This window comes from Ixodes scapularis, unplaced genomic scaffold (assembly GCF_016920785.2).
Source record: "Ixodes scapularis isolate PalLabHiFi unplaced genomic scaffold, ASM1692078v2 PGA_scaffold8__174_contigs__length_109621045, whole genome shotgun sequence".
In the NCBI taxonomy this organism is placed as follows: Eukaryota; Metazoa; Arthropoda; class Arachnida; order Ixodida; family Ixodidae; genus Ixodes; species Ixodes scapularis.
This window is the reverse complement of record NW_024609883.1, coordinates 100367293-100385135: the sequence shown is the minus strand read 5'-3', so window position 1 is coordinate 100385135 and position 17843 is coordinate 100367293. Positions and strand designations below refer to the sequence as shown.

At 47.6% G+C, this 17843-nt stretch overlaps 1 protein-coding gene across 1 annotated transcript; it reads right to left on the bottom strand.

Moving 5' to 3' along the window:
- Window positions 1-15211: 15211 nt before the first annotated feature.
- LOC8026578 (U3-aranetoxin-Ce1a) lies at window positions 15212-17462 on the bottom strand. The gene is made up of 3 exons (XM_002404467.5): window positions 17385-17462; window positions 16310-16529; window positions 15212-15267 (listed from the first exon to the last, which is right to left on the bottom strand). The coding sequence occupies exons 1-3, from the start codon at window positions 17460-17462 to the stop codon at window positions 15212-15214; spliced, it is 354 nt and encodes a 117-aa protein (XP_002404511.3).
- Between the last annotated feature and the right edge of the window lie 381 nt (window positions 17463-17843).

The following is a 17843-nucleotide window of genomic DNA, read 5'->3' as shown; positions in this document are numbered from 1 at the left end:
TAAAAAACGTCAAGCTGACCTCTATTACAAACTACTTCAGAGGCAGCAGACATAAAAGATACGAGATTGGTAAGAAGTAATAATAATAATAATAATAATAGTAATATTAATATAAATATTATATTAATGATTTATTTGATTCGTGCCCCAGAACAACCAATATGTTATAATGTGGTGGCACATAAAATATAATACAAAAAATGAAAAATCCATAACGATGTCTGCCACGGTTAAAAAATACGGCATGGGTCGATAGCCGAAAAGATATGAATCAAGCTCTCGTTTAAAGACTAAAATATCTAAACAAAACATCAACGTGAGGCGACAATTCATTACCACAAATTTGCGTCCTCACCAATGGTGGCAATTTCGATAGCACAGAGGAATAAAATACACTCCTTACTCTAATAGAACAAGCTGGCACATGTTTCTCGGATTTTGCCCATATTTCTTTTTCGGCGTCATTTATTCCGACGAATAAAATATTTGATCCCCATGATCGATCCTCGGAGCCTACATATTTTTTCTTCAAGCCAGAAATTCCATCCTGCGAAGTTGATAGTTGTTTCCAGATGTTGGTGCCTGAGCCCGAATTGCAATTTCTAGTTGTGGAACACCCTGCTCTAAGTTCTAAAATTGTTATGCGTTTTTTTATATTTTTTTCCAGTTTTCTTCACATAATTACGTTTTGCCCGGTATGTAGACTTTAAACACTAGCGCATACTTTCGTCAAAAATTCTTCCCCTCGCACCCTTGTGTTTGGGGATGATCTTTGAGACTACATCAGTGGCCTTTTAATCGGAAGGTTAAAAAATACCGAAGTCACTGATCCTGTTTAGTGTTTGCGTCATGTGGGCTGAACTCGGCATTTTCTTTAGTGAGCAACAATGAGTTTGAAAGATAGGTAGATCCATGGGGCTGGATGAAAAATTCAAAGTTCGCCCAGAAATGTGCGTCATAATATTTTATTTGCTCGCCGAAGACGTTAACCCGTTCGTCAAAAAAGGGAACGAATCTCAAGTCCGAATCTGTAAACACGCAATGTTCATCGCTGAACTTGAAATGTAATTGAAAATAGTTGGTGTTAAAGTCAAGTAGACCTTTCGAACTTCTCCGGAGTGATTGATCTGAAAGTCATGCAGTCATTGCACGGTGCTTATCATAGCCACGCGCTGGAGTTGACCAAGTACAGGGTTCGCTTTGAGTACCGCTTATTGTTATGGCTCGGCTATACTCCGACGATGTGCGCAGCGAAGCGCAGGACGTGCGCTTTTCATTGGCTGCGAGCAGGAACTCGATATCTGCGTCAAGCCAGTAGAGACCTTTAGTAGACCGTATTCGACACTCTAAAAAACGTCCGTGCAACTGCTTTCCCGCACCACACTCGGAGAGCCAATCACCGCAACTTACGGAGGCAGCTCGGCGAATGACGATACCGAAACATATGTTTTTACCAAAAAACGCAGTCGGAGTTGTGACATTAAGGGCCGGTTTCACCAACGCCGCTTAGCGCAATGCGGAGCTTAGCCGGGAACCTAAGCTAAGTTTCAGTTTCGCTCAGTTGCACCAAAATCGCTTATCGCTAAACCTAGCACTAAACTACGCTTATTGTGAGCGCTCAACATTGGGCGCTTAGCTTTTGGTTGTTCCTTAATCCTGGATTTAAAACATGGAGGCTGGTTTGTGGCGGTCAACGCGATGGACGAAATTGGTTGTACAAAGTGTTTTAGGCTACAGCGGGAGAGTCTCGATAAAGTTACTTTCGATTGTGACAAGGACGCAAAATGTTGTCTTGTAAAGTGTTTATAGACCCCTGTTTTCAAGTTGGCTCTCCACTCTCATCGCGTGTTAGCCCTAACCGAGATACGTAAGGAGCTGTGGGGCTCACGCCTGTCTTCACGTTGGTTTTTTTGTCAACGAGCTTATTCGTATGTACTTACTGATTTTCGCATAACTGTAACGTATTGTTATTTACCACCTTGTTCATTTCTACTTGCAACTCATATCCTTCAACCCGATCAGCGCGTTCAATAGTGGCAGAACATGATCTCGGCGATCAGCTGAATGTTGACAGTTCTGCCGTTTGTATCAGATTGCGGAGCTCTTAAATATTAAAACAGCGAAAATCTAATTTCTTTCGTTTTCTGAGTTTCGAGACAATTTTTAGTGAATTTTCCTTGCCTCGCGAGTAGAATCTTGACTTCAGAAAACAGTAACGTTCTATAACCGTAACTTTTCTAGTGATCGCGCTCTTTAAGAATATTTTGCTTTATATCTTTCATTCGTGGTGACGACAAATCGTAACGACTAGAGTGCGAGATTCGTTCAGCGCTGTATTGGGGCAGGCTGGGGCAGGTGACGCGAAGAGATGACCGTTATCATCGGCACGATGTGATGTACTAGTGGGAGCTTTCGTACTTCGAAGACTGCCGCCGTCTATTTGTATGAACTCCAGATCTGTCTATTATCACCCGCGAACGAGCTTCTGGTTTTCTAGCAGCAGTAATAAAAAAAGCGGCTTTGTGCGACCTTTGCGTGTTCAAAAATTGACAGTTTGTATGATCATCAAGGGATCCACTGTTACAAGTGTAAACCGAACTCGCTTCCCACCGGCCATAGTTCGCCGGCGGCAAGAAGCGGAAGCATGACACACTTAGACTACGGTTCCAACACAACACTAGCTTAGGGAGCCGTGCGGCCGCCTGTTTAATATAGAGGGCCGCACTTCCAGACATCGTCACACTAGGCCACCAGGGGACCTTGTGGCGCTACATGCCGGCCAGGAATATAACAGTCCTCCCCTCTAAGGTACAAAGACAAGCAACAGCTAAGGGGAGTACCGCTGCACGGCCCTCCTAGTCCTTGTTCTACGGCGCAGCTGGGGTGGACTGATGCTTGTAGGATAAGGAGTTACCCCAGTGCTTGCGACACTGTCGCTTGCACCCACGCTTGTTTCGCCTGGCTCGAACAGAAAGCCGGGAGCGCCAGCAGATTGACTCTTTTTTAATACTTGCGGTTCCAACTAAACTGCAGCACCAAAAGGTTGACACGTCTCTGCCTCGACCGTAGCTGCTGTAAGGCGTCGGTCGGTCTGGAACGCAGGTGATCACCGTTCCGATGCCATAATGTGCCATCTTCAAGGCTGACTTGCGCTGACGATTGACTTGTGGCGCCGACGACTCGAGGAGGCACCCAGGGCATACCCTGGCGGAAGTTCCTCTCGAACACGTTCTCCTCAGGGTTGAGTGGCGGTCCCTGTCGGCAGCCTTTATCAGTATACATGTCATTGAATATTGTTGAAATTAACAAAACGTAAGAGCTCAAACTATCTGGCGATGATTGAACATATTTTAATATAAAACCCCTAGACTGAAGAAAAAACGAGGGACTTTGGGTCGTGCTGTCCTTCGTTGTTTTCTCCTTTTGCAGGAAGGCACTGCCTATTTGTTATATTAAAGCATCTAGATAAAAGCTGTCCCTACAGAGAATGATGTTTCTAGAGGTGCCGATAAAGATGGTTTTAGTGGATCGTCCCAATAACTCAGATAACTATACTCGACACTTCGCCATGCCTTTGCGCATGCAAACCATATCGTAGTCAAAGTGCAAAAGTATCTGGGTGTTTTCATCTCAATTCAGGCACGGTTTTGGGGTACACAATTACATTTTGACAAACAAAATATAATTTTTGGGATTGTACCTGAAATTAAAAAGAACAGAAACGGCAAGCCTGGCGGTTTTTGTTTTTTAATGTTATTTACCACTGCAGAGCCTAGGTCAGAACTGACGTTTCTCCCACCTGTCGGAGATCACAATTTCGACCGCTCACTGTTTGGTCACTTTTAAGCAGTTGCACTAGGACTGTTGTTTGTGACAGTTTCAGTTACTGTACTTTATAGGACCATAAATTTATCTGTTAATTGTATCAACCCTTTTCTTTTAGAAAGCAAACACAAAAAACCTTGTATGGCAAGTCCGCGGCACACGATTCTTTGAACGTGACTTCTATCGTTAGAGCGCTTTCTAACATTGGAAAAAAATCAAGTATCATGTGTAGCTCAAGTGCTCTCCAAGGCTGTGTGTATTTGCTTTTTAAAAACCTTGACACAACAAAGAACCGTAGCGATCTATAAGGAAGAAATACAGCATTGCTTCGTGAGGTGTAACACCTATCAAAAGGTGTGACGTGTACATATTGGGTAAATTACCGATTACACCTATACAGGTGTTTTGAAGTTAACTGCGTGCCCTGGTTCGTCCTACCTCTCGTTAGGAGCGTTCTGAAATCCTTCGAGGCTTCAAGGCGGGGTCTGCCCCAGGGCCGTACGGTTTGCCCGCGGAGATTTATCTATTTCTGGGACATTCCTGCGGACTCTCTCGTCCACCTTGTCAATCACTTCTTGGAGAATGGCGCTGTCCCACCGTCCTTCAAACATGGATGTGGACTTTCCCTTGCTACCAAAGAAAGGGGTCGTTCCTCTCTGACCCTGCGGCGTGGCGACCCATTTTCTTGTTAAACATCGATTCCAGATGGTCGCGTCCTTGTTCGCCAAGCCCCTTCGCCTCGTCCTTCCAGAGGTCGTAAGTCCGGTGCAGGTGTGCTCTGTATCCGGAAGAAATATATTTCTTCGTTGTCCCTAACTATAGACGCGTACGCAAACTTCACCACGTGTCGGGGACATTTGTCTTCCTCGACCAGACAAAGGCCTTCGACCGGGTCGAACACTCCTTTATTTTCGAGATTTTGCGAGCCATTTGGTTTCGTAGGGACTTTCATATCTTTGCCCCAGACGCTGCACATTGATCTAACCAGCGACCTACAAGTGAACACTGTAGTCCTGGCGCCCTTTCCAGTCCCTCGGCAAGTCCGGCAGGGTTGCCCTCTTTTTCCACTTTTGCACGTCCTCAGCCTGGACCCGTTGTTTCGACATCTTGCGCCCTGCCCCCCCGATACGAGGGTTTTTGTTTCCCGGCGGGGACGCGACTGCGTAGTACGACATCTCCCAAATCGTCGACGGACTCGACGCCCTCTGAAGACGCCGCCATGTCACACGACCGTTCCGATGTCAAACGAGGCTTCTCTGCGGCTAACAGCAGCTCGGACACCACCAACAGTTCATCCCTCATGAAAAGGCGTCCCGACCCGGAGGTTCACCTATTCTGTGGCAATCTTCCAGCCTGCCCTTGACCCTGTCCTTGTTCACTTTACCACAGGTATGGAGCTTTTTTAAATACTTTTATGCATGAAGGCGGGGTCTGCCCCAGGGCCTGACGGTTTATTCGCCGAGTTTTATATCCCTTTCAGGGACATTCTTGCGGACCATCTCGTCCACCTGTTCAATAATTTCTTGGAAACTGGCGCTGTCCCACCGTTTTTCAAAGCGTGGTCGAGTGGTTAACGTACCATAGGACGGAGGCGTCCCCTCTGAGTCGGCGACGTGGCTACCCATTTCCTTGTTAAATGTCACTCACAAGATGGTGGCGTCCCTGCTCGTCAAGCGGTTTCGCCACGTCCTACGAGAGGTCGTTAGTCTGTTGCAGGGGAGCTCTGTACCCAGGAAAAATATATTTCATTCGTTGCCCCTAACTAGAAACCTTTTTGCGTGCCCGAACTTCACCGGCTTGTCGGGTACTTTTGTCTCCCTGGACAAGACCAAGGTTTTCGACTGGGTCAAACACTCCTTTGTTTTCCAGATTTTACGGGCCTTAGGTTTCCCAGAAACTTCCGAATCCTTGCGTCAGTCATTGTACATTAATCTGACCAGCGACCTACAAGTTAACGGAGAAATCCTGGCGCCTTTTCCTGTCGCTCGGGGAGTCCAGCAGGGCTGCCATATTTTCCACCTTCTGTACGTTCTCAGCCTGGACCCGTTGTTTCGACATCTTGTGACCTGCCCCCAGATAAGTGACTTTCTGGTGCATTGCCGGGACAAGGTCGCTGTTGCCGCGTAAGCTGATGACGTAAGCTTGTTGCTTCGGGACTCCGGAAGCTTTGATGCTGCTGCGCAGCTTTTCCATGAGTACGGTGCCCTCACCGGGGTTTTTTCAAACGCTTCGAAGAGTCCAGTCCTATTGTTCGGAGGCAACCCTGCAACTCTGCTGCGGGCCTTCAGGTCATGTCCCAAGTTCGTGACCTAGGCGTCGTCCTCGACTATTGCGAAGTGGCGTCCCACACGTGGCAAGTTGTCCTCAGCACTTTGGAGCGTCAGGTTGCTTTCTCCGCAACAGATCACACTTGCGACAGATCATACTTGGACGGACAGGCTGGCGACCGGGTTTGGGCTATATGGTGACACGGTTTTAAAGGGACATGAGATGATGGTTGAGTTCGATTGTAGGTCCCATTGCGTCTCCACCGCGCGTGTCCACGGATTCCCCTTTTATGGCCCCGGCGACGTGACGATGTTGCGTCACCGGCGGGATACTGCTGTGATTGCGGGCGGCAGCTGGCTTCGGTGAAGATGAGGTCCAACAGCCACTCTCATTGGCCCGGAGGTTTATGTCGCTGCAGCGGCAGCTTCTCTTGATGTTGGAGAAAGAGGAAAAACAAGACCCGTTGATGTTGTTACTTCAGCTGATGTTCGAAAGGCTTGGTTCCGGGCAGGGTGTAAGATAGGCAGGTGGGGAAACTGCCCATAGAAGCCTACCGCAGCGCCGTGATCGGATTGTGTACTTGTCTGCTTGCGGGTACCGCCGATTTGCGACAGATGGCGCTGCGGCGAGAAGAAAAAAAATCGTAATCGGATTTGCGTGGAATTCTATGCGAAAGTGCGCAAAATAAACCGAGAGCACGACAGTTCTCTATTGAAAATCCACGAGAAACCATATCCGTCAGTTTAGCCGGTCGCAACCGGTCGCCCACCTGGAGTGAGAGTTCGCGGTGCTCCACATAGATGGCGCCACAGGAAAAGAGAAAACCGAGGGGTACACAATCCGGTCGCTCATTTGGCTCTCGTTTCCCCACCTGTCTATCTTACACCCTAGACCGGGTCTTCGAGAGGGTCTCTGCCGAGCGATGGTGTTGCGGACCGTTCCTGTAAGTGTGCCCTAAATGGAGCACGGCCTCGTTGGGGTGTGGAACGCAATACTGCGCTGCTCTCCTTCCACCGCTGCTCGCCCGGCGCATCACCTCCGGTCACTTCTGGTTCCGCTGGAAGCGTGTGCGTGTGTGTGTTGGGGGGGGGGGGGGGCGGGGTGGAGCACGGAGCTGGTGACCCGGGCCGTGCTTCGCCTCCCAACGTCTCTTGGTGGCAGAGGTATGCCGTGTGTCGAGACTGCGTCCCGTCTTCTTGACATCCGCAGTATTCTGAAGGTGCTAAACAAGTCGAAACAACCAGCTCGCTCCCTGGCGCTCTATTTCTTGGGGCCCCCGCGTCGGTTGATCGTTCCCCACGCTCTGGTTTACCTCCACTTGAGTGCAGAGACGACTTCCCCGTTTTACTGGGCGGCGGTGGGGCTCGCTGAGAAACTGAGACACTCATTCCCGAACCTCTCAGTGGGTGATGTTCCCCCTGCACGGGTAATAGAGGAACTCTGCGCAGCTCGCATCACAGCCAAGGAGCGCACGGGAGCCACCGCGTTTTCATGATCATCACTCGTTTACCGTCGCCTCCCTGCATTTGTGGATTTTTAATGGTGCCGGGGTTCGTAGGTTCAGCCCACGAAGTATATCCGCTGGGGCATGGGGCCAAACCGACGAGTGGAATCGAACCCCCCCCCCCCCCCCCCCCCCTCCGTCTTTCGGGACTCTTCGGTGGCCCGCTCCTTCTGTGGCTATAATACACTCTTAGAAAAAAAGCTACGAAACGGCCTGTAAATGCAGCCGTTATCTCCATTTTCTGACCACTCCTTTCTTTTTAATGGCCATCTACAGGGCTGTCAAAAAACAGTTTACACGCTAAAATAATTTGCAATAAAAAAAAAAAAAAAAAAAACTTCATGAATCTTGTAGCAAGTGTTCTAGAAAATGTCTTCAACTGGTCACATTGTTGTGTTCAAAGTTCAAGTCGGAATTCCGAGTGCAAAAAAAAAAAATAAGAAAATAAAAGCGGATTTCTTTTTCAACGGCGGAGCGGCAGCCGCCGGAGAGACATCGAACTGCGGCCATGTTTCTTTGCCTTATCCAGAGATGGCGCTGCAGATTCACTGGATGCAGCTGTGACTGGATGCAGAGTGGACGCGCGGAGCGATAAAACGCGCCTTCATCCATGATTTTGTTTCCGTGGGATATTTGCCAAAATGAAGTTGTTTGGGTTTTCAGTTAAGTTCCACATTACAGAAAGTGTCACGCCAAAAATTTTAATAAATAAAATGGCCAAATGCTGCTCCTGAAATAACGTATCTTCGTCTGCGACGCTTTGTGTTTTGTGCATCGTCTGCTTTCGCAGTTGGAATTTTGAATGAGACACAAAAGACAGCCAGGAGTGCGCCCGAAAAAGCAGCAATTTGGTGACTCTGAAAAGAGCCGTTGAAATCTGAACTACGGTATTCGTAGCTGCGGTCCAATGAATCATTCACACACATATACACCGGCAAGAAGAGCAACAAGTAGTCTCCCAGCTCGACATGCCCGCCGCGAACATCGACACATCTTCCCAACCTCTTCTCGTAGTCCTGGAAGACAGCCTCCCGCCTTTCATCACTGATGGTCATGAAAGCGTCCATGAGATGTTCTTTCAGCTCCGGGATGGCCCTCGATCGCCGGGCATACAGCTAAGCCTTTACGTACCCCCCCCCCCCCCCAACCCCCGAAAAAAAAAAAAGAAAAAGAATATCAAAAGGGGTAAGGTCAGGCCGGCTTGCTAGAACAGCGTCTCAGCTGAGACTGGGTGAAAGAATTCACTGCAAAGGCTGGGGCGCGCGAGCGTCTTGAGACGCGGCTTGAGTCCCACTCAGCTTGTGCGCTGGCTTCGGCAGTGCTTTCTTTCACAGAGTCTCAGCTGAGACGCTGTTTCTAGCCCATTTATCTCCCGGGGCCCAACCCTGTTTTAATATGAAAACTGCACGTTGCATATGCGCAGATTCCAGCTCTCGTAAGATATCTTCCTCCAGCATCTTGAGGTTCTAGTCACCCGTCACCACAGAGTCGAAAAAGAGCCGCCCGATGACACTCTTTCGCCATATGCCGCACCAGAGGACAACTTTCGGCGACTGAACAGCATTTTCAGTCGACCAGTGCGGGTTCTTGCCAGACCAGAACCTGCTGTTCTGCTTGTTGACACGGCCGTCGAGAGAGAAAACAGACTCGTCCGGGAACAAGCGGAACTGCAGATGGCTAAGGCCGGCCTGTATCCGCACGCGCTTTCCCACAAAACTGCACTCGCCGTGCGTAGTCCTTCGGCTTCAGTTCATGCAGAAGCTGCGGTTGAAACAGGTGCATTCGCCGGCGAAGCACCCGCCACACGAAGACCCGGCTTACACTGAGCTGACGAGCAGCACGTTTAACCGAGAGGTGGGGCTCCGCTTCGAAAGCGTCGAGAACGGCTTGCTGCTGTCTTCGTTTCGGAGGCGCTTGTGCACGGTTTGGAGGTTTGTTTTGTTACGTGTCTGTCTTGAGCAACCCTTGTTAACCACTCGATGATAGTGGGACGATAGGGTGGTAAAGTGGTAATTTGAGCTAGTTGCTACATCACTAAGATTAAACGGCGCTCTTTCGTTCTACTACTTTTCTCTTCCTCCGACGTTTTGTGCGCTGTTTAATCTTAGCGATAGGGTGGCCTTCTGTTGAAGCACTTGGTTCGCACTTCTTTTAAGCTTCCTGTCTGTGTATACCAAAGAACTACCTGGAACCTCTCCTTGAACCCAGTTGTTGCATGTTGAGGCGTTGAACAAAAGAACATAAAAAGAAACAGCCATAAGAACTGAAGTTAACGCACTACGGCAAAAGCTTGAACGTCAATCCGAGAAAGTGGACGATGCACTAAACAGAACCGTCGCAGACGAAGGTACGTTATTTCTAAAGCAGGATTCGGCACTTTCATTCATTAATATTCATGGCGTGACACTTTCTGCATCATGATACTTAAGTGAAAACCTAAACAACTTTATTTTGGAAAATATCCCGCGGAACCAAAATCTCGGGTACTCTGACAACGGGGGGATGACTACTTCCATCCGCCATTTTGTGGCTCTGACTTAGAGGAACTCTATGCGATTTTTAGGCATAAACAAAACAAAGAAGTCACGCCATTTTGCGTTATCGCGAAATCCGCTGGTTCTAGCAGGCAACAAGCTCCTCCCCATTGGTCAAACTCTTATAAACGACTGTGCGTCCAGTTAAAGCCCCTTGATGAAGGCGTTTTTTACAAGTACCATCAACCGTTGTTGTAGGAACGCGCAAGACACGTGTCACGTGTGGGTTCTCCGCCACCATTCGCTTCCAAAGGCCGCTCATTGTAGTGCAGCGCCGCCATTTGCTTCCAAGGGCCGCTCAAGACACGGCCCTCGTACACTGACGCATTTAACGCTACTCGCAAGACAAACGCAAACCACATTGAGGGGCTTCACGTCCAGTCAGAGCCGTGTATTGGGAGAGTTTGACCAATAGGCGGAGCAAAGGCCACCGCCAGCGCCGAATGTTCCCCCCGCGCTTAGAGCGTAAACTAAATTCGTGACACAGCGTCGACCAATCAGGAGACCGCGACGTCACAATATTGCAAACGACATTCAAAGCGTGAAATAGAAGCGTTCAATCTCGGCCTCCCTGCTCCATCTCACAATTGTCGGCGATGAAGACAAAGGCACATGCGCGTGAGCCTAGCTCAGCAATTCGCTTTTGTTTGTACGAGAACTCGTGCATAGGAGGCACTTTCCAAAGCCACGCGCTCGTGCCCATGCCTTTGTCTGCACTGCTTATGTTTGTTCTCTCTGGGCCGGCTTGCTAGAACAGCGTCCTGAGACTGGCTGAAAGAAAACAGTGCAAAGGGTGGGGCGCGCGAGCGTCTTGAGACGTGGAGTCCCGCTCGGCTCGTGCGCTGGCTTTGGCAGTGCTTTCTTTCCCAGCTCAGCTGAGACGCTGTTTCTAGCAAGTCGGCCCTGGTTTGGAGCGCACGTTCGTTTATTCTACGCTTGAATATTGGCGTGACTAAAACTCAAATGCACAAAGTTTTCAGTCACCGAGAGCTAAACCTTTTCACTCTAGCGACGCTAAAACGACTCAAATTAGTCGCGTCACATATTTAGAGCACACGACCACCGCTAGGGGCTGTTTCGCGGCCTGTGGTTGGCCCCGATATGCTCGCCTATTCAAACCAATGTATGGCCAAACTCTCTCAATAAACGGCTCTGCGTCCAGTTGTCCAGTGAAGCTGGAACGCCATCTCTGGATAAAAAAACAAAAAAAATATACATGGCGGTCGTTTAGTGGCTTCCCGACAGCAACACCGAACGACAGCTGCCGTAAAAAAAAAAAAAAAAAAAAAAAAAAAAAAAAAAAAAAAATCAATTTTTTTTTTTTTTTAATTTGTATTTGGTGGTTTGATTTCAAATTTTTGGCACAACAATGTGACCAGTTAAAGACATTTTTGAGAAGAGTTGCTACAAGATCTGTGAAGTTTCTGATATTTGCTAACTTTTTTAGCGTGTATTTTTTTTTTTTTTTGTGACACCTTGTATTACTTTAAGTTCCGCCCAGAATCTTAGAATCAAATATTGTAGGAGGGGCACGGTGAAGAGGGTGCATGTTTAAGGGTTGGAGCTGACTTTACAACAATCGCAGCCCTCGTTCCCATAGAGATCATACATACTAACTCTATACTTCGTTTCAGGTTATGTGCGAGCGAAGTCAAAGCTAGAAATGCGAGCCCGACGCTCTGAGCGTTCCTGCTTCGCACGTGCGCTCGTGCACTACTGGCGCTGTTACAAGCAGCATGCTCGCGCTTGTAGCGTCGGCTTCGCTCGCACATAAGGTGAAACGAACTATAGAGGAAAAGGTCCGTCATTTTCCCATGCATTCTGGCTCCCGCAAGCGGCGGAGCATGGGGGCAGACTTTCGGAGCCCCACACATGGTTACCAACTGCCTTTAATTTCACGAATATAATTATATCCTCAGAGCAGATTCATGAACCGCATCAATCCACGTACTTACCGGTGGAAAGATATTCGCGTTCCTTTCGAAGCTTTCTTTTTGCACAGCGCGCAGGTGCAACCAGATAACCGGCTTCGCGGGTTATCTGGTTTAGTTTAGCGAGTGGGCGCGCCCAGGAATACGAAACCGCGCAATAACCAGATTTCCGAGATTTCGAAAATCTCGGAAATCTGGTTTCCATGGTCTTCACTCGTTTCCCGCCGTCTTCTTGCATCTGTGAATGACTTTCAGTGGTGCTGGGGTTGGGAGGTCCGGCCCACGAAACATCGCCTCCATAGCTAGGGCATGGTGCCCAGCCCACACTGCTCCTACTGTTGGCCAATGGAACCGAACTTCCGCGTCTTTCGGGACTCTTCGGTGGTGTGCTCCTTCTGGGGCCTAGTACATCATGACTTTCGGACGTTGGGCACAAGAAACTATGTCAGCTACGGCCGGAGCCCATGGGCTCGGGTTGACATGGCCGTGGTTACTGCTCATGGCCATTGGACAGCATGCTCTGGCTAAATCGATGTTCTGGGCTGGATCAGAACCGGCGCACCCGAGCAATGTCGCCCCTCCTCTCCCGGTTGCGTGGAGCTTTGTACCGGCACCCGGATTTAGAGCTCTTCTGGCTGGGAGAGGAGGAGTTTCTGCGGCGATGATCGTTTCGTTACGTCCCACTTGACCATGGACGAGCCGCCTTGGTTTTCGCGCTCCCACACATGCCTGAGTAATGCCCGCCCTCACCCGCTGCTCTAGCCCCTCTGTGCGCTCCTCTCGCTGTGTTTGAAGTGCTGTCCTTGTTAGTTTCTTTTGTTTTGCCTTGTAGGCTAAGGGCTAAAAGCTATCGTTTTCCGAATAGCAGATCATGTCCCCATCAAGATGTGTCAGTTCTGCCTTTTTCTGTTCAATGTAAAGTGCATTGTTTTTGTCACAGTGACCAAGTCCACCACTGCCCTTTGCACAGAGAGTGAATAAAATTCTCTATCCGGCCAATCGCCTTGCGAGGTTTCGGTCGTCTGTATGTTGGTATTTGTTTGTGCTCGACTAGTAGGCGGGGAAGGCAATGGCGCTGCTTTCCCAGCTTCCAGGGACTTCAGTGCACACCAGCTCGGAGCACGTGGATCGAAAGCTCGAGCTGCACATCCCAAGGGTCCCGGGCTCAATCCCTACCCCTGCTCGTTTTGATCTGGATGAGCATCGTACCGGCATGCAGTCGTGTATCACTTCTGCGCGGTGCTAGTTAAAAACCCCAGGCTAGCGGTTGTACTGCACTGGTTAAATTGCTCATCTACAGCACAGACACCAGACACCCATTGAAACAGACTAACTGCCGGCTGTATGATTGTACAGACACGAACTTAATGTTTTGTTATTTCACATTTGTTGACTGAGCGCGAGAAAAAAAATGGGGAACGGCCCGTGCCCCATCTTCGTTCCACGCTTCATCGAAAAAAAAAAAATTAAGAATCCGGTGCACATGCCTTGTATTGCTAAGCATAAAACTCTGAGAAAACAGCGAAAAAACGTTTCAGCCTGTCCACTCTGGTGAAGAAGGAAGACCAGCGAAACTGTATTATTGTGAGAATGAAGTAATGGCCGGCCGCAAATAGGCAAGCCAGAGTGGAATGGCTAGAAAGGTTGCCCACATCTATAAGCGATAGTGGCAACCAGACAACCGGTTGTCTGGTTCGCGCCTTCACTCATAGATGGAAGAAGCGGTCCAGAGTTGTCATCTGGGGGGCTATGTTGCGCTTTTTGCACTCCCAGGAGACTAGGGAGAGGGAAGTGACATCAACGACACAGCAAACGCAGATTGGGTGTTGATTTCGGTTTCTTCTGTCAACATCCAACCTGCGTTTGCTGTTTCGTTGACGTCACTTCCCTCTTCCAAGTCTTCTGGGAGTGCAAAAAGCGCAACATAGCACCCCTGGTCATTTGAGGACGGACATGATCTTGGGGAAACTAGCCCTTAACAGCTCCGCTGTAAAAAAGCTGGACTCCGCCCTCTATAACGCGGTCTCCTCGCCAATAGTGATGTGAAAGGCTCTTGAGATCGAATGACGACGGAGCGCGTGCTCGAGGCGCATGTCTCGCATGTTCGCACAACGATGTTTGTGTACCTGCAAGAAACGCTAAGCTCGGACTTGATCAAAAGGTTTTACAGCTAGCTAAATCCCCTTGATGTATTTGCATTTGTCTTGTAAGTAGCGTCAAATGGGCCCGCGCCAAGGCCCGTGCCGTGTGTGGCGCTTGGATGCGATTGGCGGCACAGCACTGAAATCAGCGGCCCTCGCAACCGAACGCTGGCGGAGAACTCGCTTGTCACATGTGTCTGGCGCGCTGCCATAGCAATATTTCGCGGAAGTTGTAGGCAACCAAAAGCGTTATCAAGGGTCTTTACGCCTAACCGAATCTTGACAACGATAACACTTTTGACGCATTGATTAATCATTGGCAACTAAATGTATAGAACTAGCTTTAAACTCAACAGATAATTGCACAACTATATCGATTCCCTATGGCCTGCATCACTCTCGTGGACGTCACGTCGGGGTTCCTGTGGTCGCCGTACATCTTGGCACTGCATTTACACGGTGGAATCATGGTATTTCAGGGAAAAGCATGGTGTTTCCTTTTAAATTTGTTAAGATAGACGAGATAGAAGTAACACGCTGCCGATTCCTGCAGGGTTAAAATCGTTGCGCTGCCCCCTCCCTAAATTCAGAGAGAGAAAAGTACCACCTGAATACACAGAGATAATAGCAGGGAATAAATTATTTTTTTTTATACTTTATAAATAGACTCTAACATTTGTTTCTACTTGCTCGCTACTTTTTATTCTAAAGGCACGAATGTGGTTTATTTGGGGACGTGGTTTGCATGTCTTTGTCCTTTTTGTGGATTTCCGTTCATCTCGCTAATTGATACAATCATTATAAATTAGTGTTGAAAGAGATTATACGTTTTCTTTTTTCTAGCGGACCCGACAGGTGGGAATGGAACGAAAAAAAGTGATGAAATAAAATTGTTGTAATGAAGTTTTATTTTTTTTGTACAATTTGTTATTCAAGCTAACCATCTGAGCGTTACATGATGCTCTCAAGGCTGCATTCGAGAGCAAGGCATGTATTTCACCGGAGAAGTCATTTTCCTGACACACATATATGTAAGTTGCGTGGAAAGTCCCGACATCGCAGACCTGAAAGGAATTATGGGATCTCATAAATGTGCATATAAATTAAGGGCGGCTTTCAGAAATCAAATACACATTTGAAATCACCAGAAAGTTTTACATACCCTTAAAATATTTGTTCAAAGATTACCCATTATAGTCTTTCGAGCTTATTTGCGTGTTTTCGCGTGACTTAAGTCTGAAGGTTTGATCGTCATGCAGTAGCTTTGTTTAATATTTTGCGGGTAACTAACCACATTAATACCAAACTTAAAGCGTCCTCACAAATTTCGTTGGGATCATCCCTTTTCATGTTTTTTTTTAATTATATTAATTCTATCTCAATAGTTTATCCCCAGGAATCTTTTTCACTCGGAAGCCTAAAGACGAGGTCGCATTGCTCACACATTATACAAATGATAGTCTGCATGCATGAGTAAGCGCAATTCCGTGGTTCGTATGCCTCGTGCAAAGTTTTCTCCTTGAACTCATTGCCATACGGCATTCGAAGCACGGATCTCGCGGTGACCTTCGTTCGAATCTGTATGTAGACTGTCATTTGTATGATTTATAAGTTGTGTGACCTGGGCTTAAAGCATCAGCCAACATTTCGCCAAGAGAAAGTCTTCTAGCGGGATGTTCGGTCCCCTTTTAACAAAATTATTTAAATGGCTGAATAAAAGCTGGACTGCCCGTGGAAGGTTTTCGGGGTGTTTCATTTTAGATTCTATCTAGAGCTTGGTCTTCATTCATGCTTTGCTTAGAGTTGTATATACGAAATATTAATCTAACGTCTTTCAGAAGCTTCATCTTTGAAGTGGGGAAACCACCACACATATGCTACACAACTTTGCGAGACAACGCCCCAAATATTGTTAAAGTCCTTAACATTATATAATAATTATCAGTGACAAAGCAAGCTTCCTTAGCACCGCAAAACTGACGAAAACATCAGTGTTCCGAATTTACCCTATAAAGAAGAAAAATAGAAGAAATGGACGCCCTCTGGAGCGCCGACCACAACTTTGAAGGAATTATATTCGCGCACAAAAAGGGACGCAGCAGTCACCTGGTTTGCACGGACAGTGATCCGTGTATATGCCACCTTTGATTGGATCCTCCGAACAGACTTGTCCGAATCGTCCTAAATTCTCGCATGTACGCGAGTCTTTATCACTTGATTGTACACAGCACGTGCCATTCTTGCAATCGAAGCCGGTGGTGCACGGATCGCCCACGTCTCCAGGACTGGGAGGTTTAACGCCAGGGGGAAACACTGGGCGCTGTCCCTGCAAAGTAGAAAATAAAAAACCGACACGGTTTTATGCTAACAGCACGGCCTGGTAAAATCTTAAGAATTTTGCTTGATGTTTTAGTCAACCGAGGATGCGAAGTGATTCCAATCATGTCACGTCCAAGGCAGACCTCCACTTTCCACCTCCTCCTCACGCCACTATCCAACTTAACTGCAGTCTCATACTTTGATAGTCGTACCGTACTTGTGTATGTACATTTAGCGGATTTCTTGCAATTGCAAGTGGTACAATAGGTTCCAACCTATGCTCTCAATCCCTGCACAATTTGAGGGCGTCAGGGTTAAAAACGTGGACCTTTTGTTTACCGAAAGCCTGACAGAGCATGCGTGGTATTTCAGAAAAACTTCTGCAGTATCGATTGTTCGCAAACATGCAACATTACGACCAGATTGTGTCAATAAAGGCTGAACTCCGTGGAGCAAAAAAAGACACGAACTTCGCCCGGCGGCTTTCGCTCTGCGCGTGACACCAATCAGTGCAGTAACTGCTGCGTCACGCGCAAAGCGAGCGTAACGCCGGGCGAACTTCGTCAGTTATTCGTCGCATATTCTCTCCATGGAGTTCAGCGTTAACTTTAGGCGTCAAATCAGTTGTCAACCATGGGTATACTGGACTTAACTGCGATAAATGTTTCCTGCTTTATCGGGACAAGCGCCACTTAAAAATCTAACTCCTCAGGCCCACAAAAAGGTTGCAAAAGTAGTGTGTGGAAATTTGTATATAATCAAAGCCCAGAAGGGTGCTTAAAGACAACCATTTGTTAAAGGTGTGCGGGTTTTACACGAAAATAAAATGTTTCTTCAAATATTTTTTTAAGGGATAACTTACCTCAAGAAAAGCAGTGACTTCTGGCAGCAGTGCCGTTATGATGACGGTCAAGACCAGGGCTGTGCAAAGTGTCTTCATGGCCTTGTTTTTGTGTTCGGCTCGCAGGAATAGTTTAACCAAACCCCAGCCCCGACCTCGTTTTATAGAAAGATCCGCTCCGCCTCCTCTCTATAGCAGACATTTATTAACAGATGTGAACTTTGTGTATAACACAAGAAAGGTAGTTTCTTGCGCATCTTTATTGAAAATAAATATAAAAATAAAAATCATTGCTTTCCAGCTGTGAATATATGACGATGGATTCTTATGAAGTGACATTAAAACACAATGTACATCCGCAAAAAAATTCTTAGAGAGAGTGTCAGGACGGCGATAGCGGTCGATTGTTCGTGAAAGTTACTTTTTGAGCTCACCCATCGATGTGCGTCATCGTGACACACATCGTGGGACGCAGACTTT

Bases quoted from the DNA above. Each gene is read 5' to 3' on its own strand.
- LOC8026578 (XM_002404467.5), bottom strand. From the start codon at position 17,462: ATGAAGACACTTTGCACAGCCCTGGTCTTGACCGTCATCATAACGGCA. The intron at 16,530-17,384 runs GTAAGTTATCCC...TCTACTTTGCAG, and splicing joins AAGTCACTGCTTTTCTTGAG to GGACAGCGCCCAGTGTTTCC. The intron at 15,268-16,309 runs GTGACTGCTGCG...AATTCCTTTCAG, and splicing joins TCACTGTCCGTGCAAACCAG to GTCTGCGATGTCGGGACTTT.